General features: G+C 40.1%; 1 protein-coding gene across 6 annotated transcripts in view; it reads left to right on the top strand.

Annotated features, from left to right (window-relative positions):
- The window catches only part of NRXN3 (neurexin 3), a 1,287,124-nt gene that overhangs the window by 821,188 nt on the left and 453,355 nt on the right, over nucleotides 1-12,581 (top strand). For 2 of the 6 annotated variants that reach the window (XM_081936222.1, XM_081936221.1), the window contains exon 1: nucleotides 2,667-3,919. The exons of 2 other annotated variants lie outside the window; for them this stretch is intronic. In XM_081936222.1, the coding sequence (XP_081792348.1) occupies nucleotides 3,682-3,919 (238 nt within the window). In that variant the 5' untranslated portion in view covers nucleotides 2,667-3,681. Of the gene's footprint in view, nucleotides 1-2,655; nucleotides 3,920-12,581 lie in introns of those variants that run through there. 2 more of the 6 variants (XM_081936223.1, XM_081936220.1) reach the window with 2 other exon arrangements.

The following is a 12,581-nucleotide window of genomic DNA, read 5'->3' as shown; positions in this document are numbered from 1 at the left end:
ATCTGCACTTATGTGAACTTCTTTGTTTCCTTAGCTTTCTAATCCAAATGATACAAGTTATAGATTTCAGAGTGATCATATACATTTATTTAAATATGTATACACTTACATCTTTTAACCTTGCACTCCAAGCAGAGGATTTATCTTTTAATGCATTGGTATGTAGCACCTTTCTATTAATGTTTTATACTGCATGCTCATCTGTCAGTTCTTTCTTCATTAGAACATTTTAAAATGGATAATGATTATTTCTCTATCGCAAATATAGAGCTATGTGTAGCCCTTGAAGCCCTAGATACTACTTCTGGCTGAACTGCAATGTTTACAATGATGGTAAAGTCAAGCTATAGAACACATGAGAAATAATCATATTAATTGTATTTAATATGTTCATTTAAATTAAATTAAATCATTTTAACCTTGCCCTCTGTTTTGAAATTTTGCAGTGTCTGGACAGGCACATCACTTGAACACTATGAATGATCTTCCCTCTCCAAAGTTATATAAGCCCAATACATTGGCCAAATTGGAGAAATAGGAAGATCCTAATTGAGAAATTGACAGGGGACAATTACAGATGTCACTAGATATTCTATAGCTCCCTCTATCTCTTCCCCTGTTATATGTTTGTTTTGATGAACAACTGTTAAGAAACTAAATTAATTTGGTTGAGGCCCAATAAATGTGGAGAAGTTTTTCTCTCATGTCATTTCCTGCGTCTAAATAATTATTAGTGGTCTTTGGGGGAAAATGTACAGCATGGATATCTCTTGCAACAGTGGTAAGATAACGGTGTAAATGAAAAACAATATACTTTTCCTCAGCACTCCAGTTGAATAGCTTGAATAGCCTGTATAAAATGTTCAATCGATTTTGTTTCAGATAAACAATTCAGACAAAACAGTGTGTGAAGTCAAAAACGTACCAGAACAAAATAAAACACCACATTAATGCAGCAACTTAGTAGCAAAGTGACAAGAAGAAATTCAGCAAATGATGCTTTCTCAGTTTCTGTAAATGAAAAGAAAAAAGTTGCTAAGTTAAGACACCAGAGATTCAGTTCAAAATCCCTGTTTCTGTCTGGACCCTAGATAGCCTTATAATACGATGCCAATTCCCCCCACCCAGTAAACCATAATGTGGATAAGTAGAGAGAAAAAAATAAACACAAGAACATAAACTTATTTTAAAAGTTAAGTTAAAACTATCAGAATTCCTGTGGTGATTCAGGCCATAGTTTTACCTTGTCCAACATTCTAAATGACACAAAGATCAGGTGAATATCGTGGTGGTTCTGGAAAATCAGAAACCTAGGTTGGACAATAACACTCCCACTTTCCAGCAATTAAGATCAACATATAGAGCTGGTGCTTAAAATTCAGGAACTAATAAACAGCCACCATTAGTATTAGTGACTGTGAAAGCTTGATTCTATCCAGACTCTTTTTTAAAACTCTCCAACTGGCTACTGCGATTACAACTGGTAGAAAATGCACTAAAGCATAAATTAAAGCAGTGAACTAATGTCATTGCTAGAATTATGCCAGCTGGTGGTAATGAGGCTTATAGTCTAACTCATCTGGAGAACATCGGGTTGGAGAAAACTGCAGTCTACTCGTGTGAGAAACTAGGTCTTCTGCTCTCCTTGCCCTGTGTCCTCCCAGCACAAAGCCCTTTTCCTGCTGTTTTCAGCTCTGTCTCGTGCCTTAACAAGGTGATAGCTCTTCCTCTTCCCTTGGTTTTTGGTAACAATAAAATGGTAATTTCAGAGAGTCCATTGGGGGGGGGGGAAGGGTGCAACATGGATGTGGCATGGATCCAAAATGCCCTTTGAGGTTCTAGTTAATAGATCACCTTGTAATTCTGTGACTCAGTGAAAGAGTTGATAGCTCCCTCTACCTATGGAAGCAGAGCTCCTGTCACCTTTAAAAACTATTGTAAAAATTGGAATCTTGATTGTAATGTTTGTTGTTTGGGATAGGGGTGGGAAGGATGATGCCTCCTTCTCACAACTCTGATAGAAAGGAGAGACAGGAGTAGAACGTAAGACATGTTCAACCGCTGGAAAACTCAATCCATTTTCTTCCCTATAATTCCACTCTCCCCATTTATGCCAAAGTGTAATTTTCACCCTCAGCACCAAGTGATGATAATCTGAAGGATAAGGTGACTAATGCATTAGAAATTCTGATGAGCTCCAAAATATCAATTGCTCCTTTCTATTATTATTCTTTAAAAAAAAACCCGTCTACTGAACTGGTGTCCTGAGCCAGCCAAGGAGCAATATCTCCACCGATCTGTATCGGTTGTAGTTGACAACAGTAATTTGTAATCATCATCGTTCGGAAGCTAAACGTGACGAACGGTTTAGGTTACTTTCCTTGCCACTTTCCCTATATTTAAGTTTTACGATTTAAGGCGACGCCGCTAATCAGAATGGAGAGAGAGAGAGAAAGAGAGAGACCGTAAGTACTGTAGAAGCTGTATATGAATGGAGGGGGTGGGACTGCAGGTTCCAACTTCAACCCCTCCTTTTTCGGGAACCAGCCAGTCCCTCTGCAGGGTGTTTGGGCTATTCTGATTCGTTCTCTGGAGTGATTCAATTTGCATCCGGCTCGCCCATTTGTGAATTTGGTTCCCGAAGTCCTCGCTTCACTTAACCTGGGCTTCCTAGCTGCCTTCACTTTAATTGAGCAACCCTGAGCATCTTGGTTCCACTTTTTAAAAAAGAAAAAGAGAGAGAAGAGAAGAGGGGGAAAAAGAGAGGAAAAAAAGATAGGGGACAACGGCTCGACTCTGATTTCTCTTGTGGATGCTGGACTTTCTATCTCTCCTTTTTTTTTCCTTTTCTTTGCTCCTTCAGTTTGCTCCATTTGAGTTCCACGGGAAGATCTGGCAGGTACTTTTTCTGTAGGGCGCACACGCTGCGGGACCTCCTCCGCTGCCGCCCCGCATTCGAGGATAAGGTGGTTCAGTTTGTCGAGTGCCCATCCGTTGCTGTGTGTGTGTGGGTTCCCCGGCGCGTGTCGGTGTGAAAGAGGAGATTAAAGCATCCCCGCAGTGCAACCTTTATCCGTGGAGAAGCAACCAAGCCACAGCACCTGGAATTGAGATAAACCGGTGGGGCGAAGTCAAAATCTTTCTAAGGTCTCTGGCTGCATTCCCCTCACCCCCCACCACCTCCAACCATTTTTTTCCCTTTCTCCAGTTAAAAGTGAGACGGCAGGTAGGGGGAAATCCCGGTGGATCGTGTGAACCTGGAGACAGAACGCGACAGATGAGAAAATAGGATCATCCTTCCCTGCTTAGTATGCGTGGTTCCGTTGGTCCTTCTTAGAAGCTTGCTACGTCTGAAGGAAACCTCCTCCTCCAGAAATTGACCCCCCCCCCCAAAAAAAAACCCTTCCAAACTACCCTTTGGGATCTAGCAGCGGTTGACTTCGATTGCTCGCTCACTGTGTTGCTCGGCTGTTTTAACCCATTCCCCGCCCGCTCCATTGTGGCGCGCAACTCCCACTTTGGAAGCGACTCTTCCCCCTTTTTCCCCCCACCCCGCAGCCGAGTAGGATGGGGACTTTGGCATCATGAACCTGACCCTCTTTTCCCGGCTGGAATTTGAACTGCCCGGCCCGTAGGTGCCCCTCTATCTTCTTTCCGGCTTTTTGCTCCGTGCGCTTGACCATGCGGCGCGCTGCTTTGAGAACAGCACCAGGACGCTGTCCCGCGTGGACCCTGTGGATGGGCTCCCTCGTCTGGGGATGGATCGTAAGCTCGGCGCGGAGTTCTTCCGGCGCGGATTTGCCGGCTTCTTCGTCCGCCTCTTCGCAGGTTCAGCAAGAGCATCATTTCCATGGCAGCAAGCACCACTCCGTGCCTATTTCCATCTACCGGTCTCCGGTCTCTTTGCGGGGAGGACACGGTGGGTGCTGCTCACGCTTTCTTTCTTTTTTTCCCGCGGACCAGCCCAAGGTGGTTTGCTGTGGCGCGGGGAAAGGGTCCTTGGGCTCGGGAAGCGGGCAGAAGCCGAATAGGTGCCCCAGGGAGAGAGGGATCCAATCGGAACCGTGGAGGAAGGGAAGAAACTTTCCTTTAGTCTGTTATAAGCAGCCCTAAAGCGGAGGGCCTGCTTGCACCCGGCCAGCGGGGATATTGGCAAAGCCTTGCTTTCCAGTAGGGGTGAGTGCCAGGGAGAGCGCTGCCCGCCACCAGAGGATTGGGATTTTTTTTGGGGGGGGAGGGTGATTATCTTGGTGTGTGTGTGTGTGTGTGTGTGTGTGTGTGTGTGTGTGTGTGTGTGTGTGTGTGTGTCTACTCCTGGCCCTGGCAGGTGGCCGGGGAGATCCTTCCTTCATCCGTCTCTTGGCTCCTGGCCCTCCTCCGCCTGCTCGCACCTCTCAGTGGCCGCGGCTTCCCTTGGCCTAGAACTAATCGAACCCACCATCCGCGTGGCAGGATGCTTCTTCCCCGGCTATGGGTTTCTCACTCTTCGCTACGCTGGGTTGAGGGCGTGAGGGCAGACGGGAAAATAGGGGGAAGGGAAGAGGGTCTGTGCTGTGGCGGTGCCAGATTTTGGGCCCCGGCGTGGTTTTTTTTTGGGGGGGGGTCGTCGCCCCAACCTTGCCCACATTCAAAGCCTGCTTTGCTACCCCCAGAATCAGAGCTTCTCTTACTCGAACTGCGAGACTTCCTCGGGCTTTTCTTCTCTCGACACGAGGAAAAATCGTATTTAATAAGCCAGTGGAGTTAATGCCTCCCGGTAGGTTCTGGAGAGGGGAAAAAATAATCAAACCCCTCACTTACGAAAGAACCCCGCGTGTGGCTTGGTGGGGAGTGATGGGTTGGGGGAAAGCGTTCCCATAATCACAACGCCTGGTTTGCTTCGCCAGGGTACATTACATAAACTTCCATTGGCTAAGTTTGTACCACATGTTAAAAGCCATAAGTCATGGTTTACAAACCACAATGGATATGCTCCATGAAACCTGCTAAACTATAAATAAACCAAATGTTGCCTTAAATTGTTTTTTTGGAAGCCAAGCTAAGCAGGGAGAAGCAATGCCAATCTGAATTTGAATGTAGGCATGCAGGAGTGGCCTGAAAGGAAAGACGTCAAGAAAGCTGGTATTAGTTTTTAACTTTGTTGAGGAGGCTTTTCTTCTGCCCCTACCCAGGGCTAGTATGACAAACCATTCCTTAGAAGGAAGAGTTTGCTCTAGACTAGAGGGAGAGAAGCACTGACTAACTGAAGCCTACCTAAAAGTCATAGAAGGGCCACGTATATGGATTGGAAACTGTAAAAGTGATCCGAAAAATCCATTGGAAATAATTAGGAAGATGAGAAAACCTATTTACTTGACTAGGCTCCCTGAGATCAATGCATGTACAAATAGGGAACAAATAAACGTAAGATATTGCAAGGGAATGAAATGGGTCACAGCATTTGGGAATCTTTCTCATTTTCTTTTATTAACATTTTAAAACATAAGTCTGATCTTTACTATTGATTAGACACCTATTTGGTTTGAGGCCGAGAAATGACTTAAATTACTCTCACCGTATTGATTTTTAAATGTTATTTTAAATATGTCCTTTAATACGAACTTAATATATTCATTCTTAATCTTGGCACTAGAAACAAGGGTAATAGAAATAGAAGGGTAATCCTTTGGAGTAGAATGCCAGCCATGCATGATAGGCAGATATTTTGAGATGGGATGATGGTCCCAGGAGATAAAATGCCTGCAACAATACTCCTAAGGACTGGAATGATACACTTGGAATTCCAGCCTCTGGACATTGAGTTTCTTGAAAGGGGTGGCACCCAAATCTCAGGGTTCTTAATCCAGGGAAATCACTCCATTTCTGAAGATAGTCATTCTACACTCTACATATTATATTAAATAATATAAAATCATCAATCAAATCAATTTTGTTGTAAATTGTTTTTTCCCACTTTTAAATCATTTTAAATTTCCAAGTTTTATATTTCTAGACTGAAATGCAGCTAAGATACCTTTTTATATAGGTAGATGTCAGTCCATAATAGTTTTGTGTGTGAAACTTCCAATGTGTTCCCTTAATTAAATGTGAACCTGAATATTCAGCATCAAACATTTGCATACTGCATCCTTACCCAATCTGTTGTCCTCCATATATGTTGGACTAGAGTTAGCAACCATTTGGGACCAACACTATTTAGTAGTGTTGGCTGGGAATAATGGAAATTCTGGTTTAACACATCTAGGAGATAGCATGTAAGGAAGGAGCTCTGATTTAATATACTTAAGTTATAGTGTTCATAAAGTCCCTACAAGTCATGTTTTTTTTTTTATACAGCCTTGGAAGACAAGTGCTTTATAAGCTACCTTATTTCTGCATATTTTACCTGCTTTATTTAGGAGTTGGCTGAGGTCCAGGGAACTTGCTCTCATTTAAATAAGATTTTTGTATTATCCCAAGGATAATGCTGGAAATATATTTGAATTTGTTTCTTCCACTCCCACTTGCAAGCATTTTTTAAATTAATCCACATAAATGATGACTATTGTCCATCCTTTTTCTGTTTTATTTATTTATTTTATTATGTTGAAGTTCAATTAAAAATTTAGTGGAAGCAATTACTACAGATTCCTAGGTGTACCTGATATTGTGGTAGATTCTTCTTGGGAAACAGAATTAAAACTGTAGAAATTGTTTCTGTATCTGTACTAAAGAGAGAGAAAATAGCTGATCTGAAAAAAAAGGATAAAATGCAGAGATGAAAACATATCAAGGGAGAAATAGGACATCCTCCTTCTCCTCTCCCCTTTCCCCCCTACATCCGAAATCCAATGGGTTGTGAAGCTGGAATGGAAAATCAACTGGTACTAGAAGCTGCATGAGTTTCTTAGTTTCATTGCTATTTCCTGAACAGAAGAAGCAACGTGAGGTAAGGAAGAAGGAAAAGCACTGTCTCAAACCTGGAACATTAGCAACAACTCCTGTTAGAAGCAAATTCTATTCTTCCTTGATAAAGGTTGTACACCTTTCCTAATTGTTGCTAATGTTTGGCGACCTCTAGAGGTATTCTCCCTTCAATCTGATGGAGAGGTATTCACAGGTTGAAAACAAATAGAGGAGATAGAATGCATTTCAGGAAAGCTAAGAAGACATGAATGATAAGGCGAACCTCCATATCAGCCAGTGTAGGATTGTTTACCGTGTTGTTGTTTTTACCATTTATCACATATGTGAACAAAAGTATTCCTTCAAATAACCTCAGCAACTTTCTAGTTTATTGGGACTGCAACTCCTAAAATTCAGAACAGCTATGGGAGTTGTAGCCCTATCATTCCGTAGCCCTATCATACTGTAGCCCTATCATACCAGTTGAAGAATATTGAACTATAGTGTTTGTGGAAGAGGAGGAATCTAAGTCTTTGTCTATCAAGAAAGGTCATGGTGGAATTAGTTAAAACAGCTTCTGTCAGCATGTAGAGATGCATATTTCTTCAGTCTGGTTGTTTGTTAGAAAGCTATAAAAATCAAATTATAACTACAACTTTCCCCTCATTCTCAGCCCCATATTTTTAGCCTTCAAAAAATGTTGGTTCAGTCCATTTGTATACACATGTTGGTATACAATTCACAAGATTCACATCCCAACCCAGGATGTTGGACATCCTAGTACTACATGTTTAGGAATCACAAATAGTATAACTTTTCCCAAACTATCCCAAAAAGTTTGGGATAATTGGGATTTCAGTGGTTGCAGGGAAGGCAAATTATTATGTCCTGTTTGTGATAAAACACACTCTATTCCAAAATCGGATATTGTAAGGTCTGCTTTGCATCTCTCTGTTTAATCTTTTCACATCACTTTTCTGTTTTTCTCCTTTAATCTTGCGAACTCTTTCCTTTCTGATCATAAATTCCTTGTATTTAAATGGAATTGGATAGTAATTAACTTTCTCTGGTTTAGTTTCATTACTTGGAAGTATTCCAAAATGAGTTTAATGGAGGAGTGAATCAGGACTTCCTCTGAAAAGCCTTCTGATTCAGGATCTGAACCCAAGGGAGGCTGGAGAAGAACAGTTGGGCAAAACTTTTGCCAGAAGCAGAAACATCCAAGGCTAGGAATTGTTATATTCAGATCTCATCAGTCCCAATAAACTAGAAAGTTGCTGTGGTTACTTGAAGGAATACTTTTTTTCACTTATATGATAAATGGTAAAAACAAAACAAAACACGGTAACAATCCTACACTGGCTTATATGGAGGTTCACCTTATCATTCATTTCTTCTTAGCTTTCCTGAAATGCATTCTATCTTATCAATTGAGACGACTAAGGTTGCACAGAGTAGATATACTGAATGATTGAGTCTAATCGCTGGCAGGAGCAGAACTGTTCAAGCTGATTGATTAAGGTTACTAAATAGAATTTGTGAAAATCCAGAAAAACCACTGGATGGTAGGAGAGTTAGCTTCTGCTACATTTTTGCAACCATGTAGAGGGTCGTCTCTAGACTTTTGTATCCTGGATATAGCAGCCTGTGTTAATCAAGTACATTTCAGGAATAAAAGAAAAGAAAAACATTGAACCTGGCAGATTTAAGTAAGCTTGCTGTTCACTTCTTGCTGGCAACCTGACAGCATTTGCTGTGTAGGCAAGGAAAACAAAATGTGAGTTCTGACAATTATTTTCCCTTCTTGTTGCTGCTTCTAAAAAAGCAATTGCCTTCAGTTCTTCTCAGACACTTGATTGTGGTTTTTGGGAAGAAAAGTAGTGAATTCCATCAGTGAATTCAAGTCCTTTGACTAGTTTGAGATTTGGCTCATCTCTACAGTACATGCAGATAACTTGGATTGCAGCTCTCTTTGGAATGAACATGAGAAAAAAGGGGGACTACAAAGACATCTGGTGTCTTATCAAAACACATGCTTAATTTATATCAGTGTTTCTTCCATGTTGTACGATAGAGATGCTCAAAAATTGGATGAGTGACAGCTTTGCTGACTCACAATTCAAGAAAGTAGAGTGAAGAGCAGGCAGTCTGTGTTTATGCACAGTATAATTTCTTCTTTGCAGAAAGAAACATATTTTTTAAAAAAAATAAGTCTGTCATGCCATTTTTACAAGTCTAATAGTAAAGCATAGAGCATAGAAACCCATTAAAACAATATTATTTAAAGGTTAAGATCTTTATACTGCTTTGAGTGGCAACATCTATTAGGGTTAAGGTTGGGCAGATCTTCTGATTTTATTCCAGAAAAAATCTTTTGGCATGCACAGGACTGCAAATATAGCATCTACCTGCTGCACTTTAAAGCACCTCTCTGCCACCGTTTTAGGCACGGCTACTTTAATGAGCTGCAATATTTGCAGTCCTACAGGGCTTAAAATATCATTTTGAAATTATATCTGAAGTACTGCAAAGTTCTAAATAATATGACTTTACACAATATATTTGCCAACTCTTAAACTTTCCTACTCTGCCCCTTTGTGGCATTTAACCAGGGGCTAAGAGAATAACCATACTCTCAGTTTATAGCATCAATCAGATACATCCCTAGCATGGCCAAACGTTCATGTTGTCATTGTGATGATTGGATGATGCTATAAAGTGTGGATGTAGGTAATCTTAAGAATAAAAACTGAAATACCTGGCTAATTATAATGACAAAATCAGACAACAAATACAGTACATTTTCTTCTAGTATTGAAATGATCTAATTCTGGGAAATTCTGTTAATCTTCCATCTTTATTATTGAACTTGAGTTTTCCTGTGAATGGTACTTTTCATACAGTCTTGAAAGCAAATATAGACTGAACAAGTCAGAGTTGGGGTGATATTCAGTTATTGTTGTCTTAAGGTCAGCAGGTCTAAGGTGTGCTTTCCTCATTCTGAAACAATGATTATTATTCATGAAACTTGTATGTTGCCAACTCTCAATGTCACGACAATGAAACACACATACACACACACACACACACACACACAAGCCTGTTCATTGCCTTTGAGTCAGAATTATCCAAGGCAGCTCCCTGGACAAGTAGTTTTCTAAGAAGTGGTTTGACATTGTCTCCTTCCCAGGGTTAAGAGAACATAACTGGCTCAAGGTCACTCAGTTGGCTTTGTTGTCTAGAATGGAACCAAAACCTATGCTTTACTGGTTTCTAGCCTGGTGCCTTAACCATTACACCAAACTGGTTCCCATATTTAATATATTGTTAGGGGATATGCAGTATGTGCAAATATTTGGGTTTGTTTGCTACACAGATGTAACTCAGCTAACTATACAAACGCAAAATTCTCGTTGGGCTTATTCTTTTATTAGTCCAGAGGAAAGATCATAAAATAGTAAGCTAGATGACAAACAAAGAAAAGAAAGAGGTGGCAGAAAGGGGGGAAATACAATTGCTATTGAAACTGTGGAGTCTGTACTCATAACACTGTTAAAATACAACGTGGGAAGCAGTTGCTAAAAACAGTGATTACTGTCAGGTTGCTCCAGAGACTGTGTGATTTAACATGTACAGCTGATGTTTATGAGCTGTACTGAATGGGATAAATTGGTAAAGTAGGACCATACTGTCATGGATAAGTATAAAGGGTACACCTGCCAAAGCACTTTCATATGGTTATAGGATGCAGAACAGGAAGTGGTTTCTTAGCCTATTTTTTTTTAAATCAATAGTTCTGAGATGACAAATCACCACTTTAATGTGTGGCCAGGCAATTCAGAGGAAGTTCCCCAGGGTGTACCATAACTGGTTGGGAAAATAATGCATCTCCAAATAGTAAATGTGTGTTAGAATTGTAGAAAAAATATGTAGTGGTATACTTGCATTTCAAGAAGCATGAATTTAGAGGGCAAATTATCATTAGAACATACGAGGTAGACTTGAAATATTAAAACACAGTGGTAAAGTACAACAAATGTGAATTTTCTAGTACTTTTCACTATTAAGTCTCCTCCTGATTAGTAGATTAAATAGAATATGTGAACAGAGGTATCTGATGTATCCAATGGTTTTGTCAAAATAACTTTAAAAAAGCCCTATGTTGTAAGCTCTGACCCTTCTGTAAATACGTGTATGTATACACAAAAAGGGCAGAATTAACACTGCAAAAGCATGAAGTTAGTTTGTCTTCTTCGATACTCCCCTCCCATAGCTGATCTCTTTGTATATGAGAACCAGCACTTCTGGCACAGATTGAGTTTAAGATGGCGCATACATTTTTTATCTTTGCCATCCATACTGTAGCACAATATCTCAGTGGGCATGAACTTTGTCTATATTACACAAACCCTATAAAGATATAAACAAACTTAACATTTACAGGGGGCAAAAACCATCAGTCCAATCATGTGTTTTGATTTCCTTCACTTTAGATCTTTTAAAGCTATTTTCTGCATTGTATGCATGTTAAGACAAGAACATTTCATAAAATCTCAGAAACTTCCTTTTTAATATTTGTTAGAAATAAGCAAATGAAAAACAGTATTTTCATCATCAAGAGTTTTAGGAGTCCATTTTTGCCTGGGATGACAGTGGATATTTTATGGATTTCTCTATTGAAATTTAAACTTGCTTGTTAGTTTTGATGTGTATCCGTGTGCACACGTGTGTGTATGTATGTGTAGGCTTTGATGTATATGTATGCATAGGTATATGTGAACTGATGTTAAAAACATGGCATGATAAATCCTGTCCCCTGAAAAACAGACATATACACATCCAGCATTGCACATTTCTATATTTTAATGTTTGTTTCTATACTTCAAAATTGTCAGAAAGATTTGTATTGTATATGCGCTTCAGTGATATCCCTAGTTTAATAGCATGGATCTCAAAAGCTTACACTGCTTTTACTTAACTGAAAAAACCAAGGCAAACAAACTCTTTCCTTCCCCCCCCTCCTTTCTTTTGTTGAAACAACAAAAAAAAAACCATTATGGTTGTACTGACACACTGCTTTTTTCCCTTCCGTATTTTATTTTTGTACCTGGCCTGACAAATTCTGAGTAAAATGTTGCATTTGAAGTTTCTGATTCAGGAGCTTCCCTTGTACTGGGCTTGCCAGAAGTGTCAGTGTTAATCCAAAAATCTCCTTGCTTCCCTGCAGTTTTAACAGCAACCTGTGCCTGTTGAAACAGGGCTGGAGAATTTTACCAACCAGCTACAGAGATTTCCTGAATTGTGTTTACATTTCTGCAATGAAGCTGAGCTTAAGACTAAAGCCAAAAAAATGACAGGGGAAGAAAAAAAAAACACCTTTAATTATGCTTGGTCTATAAGGCGCAGCTAGCATTAGAGGAATAGAGAAATCAGCATTTGTTATTCTATGTGCATATTTATGTGCATAACATGTGTGAGAAAGTGTGCATAATATGTGGTAGATCCATTAAGTATAGAGATATAGCAATCTTTTCAGGCTCTCAAACAGTTTCTAGCCCTGCTTAGCTCCCTGCTAAGTCTGTTTCTCATTTAAAGCTGGTCCCAATGGCTAGCCAGCCCTTCTCTGTGTGTCTTCATTGCTAGGGCTAAGCTGTTGAATAATGCATACCGTTGGTTAGCGGATAAACTGAGGAGAT

Source organism: Natrix helvetica, assembly GCF_964273705.1.
Source record: "Natrix helvetica genome assembly, chromosome: 1".
In the NCBI taxonomy this organism is placed as follows: Eukaryota; Metazoa; Chordata; class Lepidosauria; order Squamata; family Natricidae; genus Natrix; species Natrix helvetica.
Note: the sequence above shows the minus strand (reverse complement) of the source record. Positions and strands in the feature narration are given on the sequence as shown.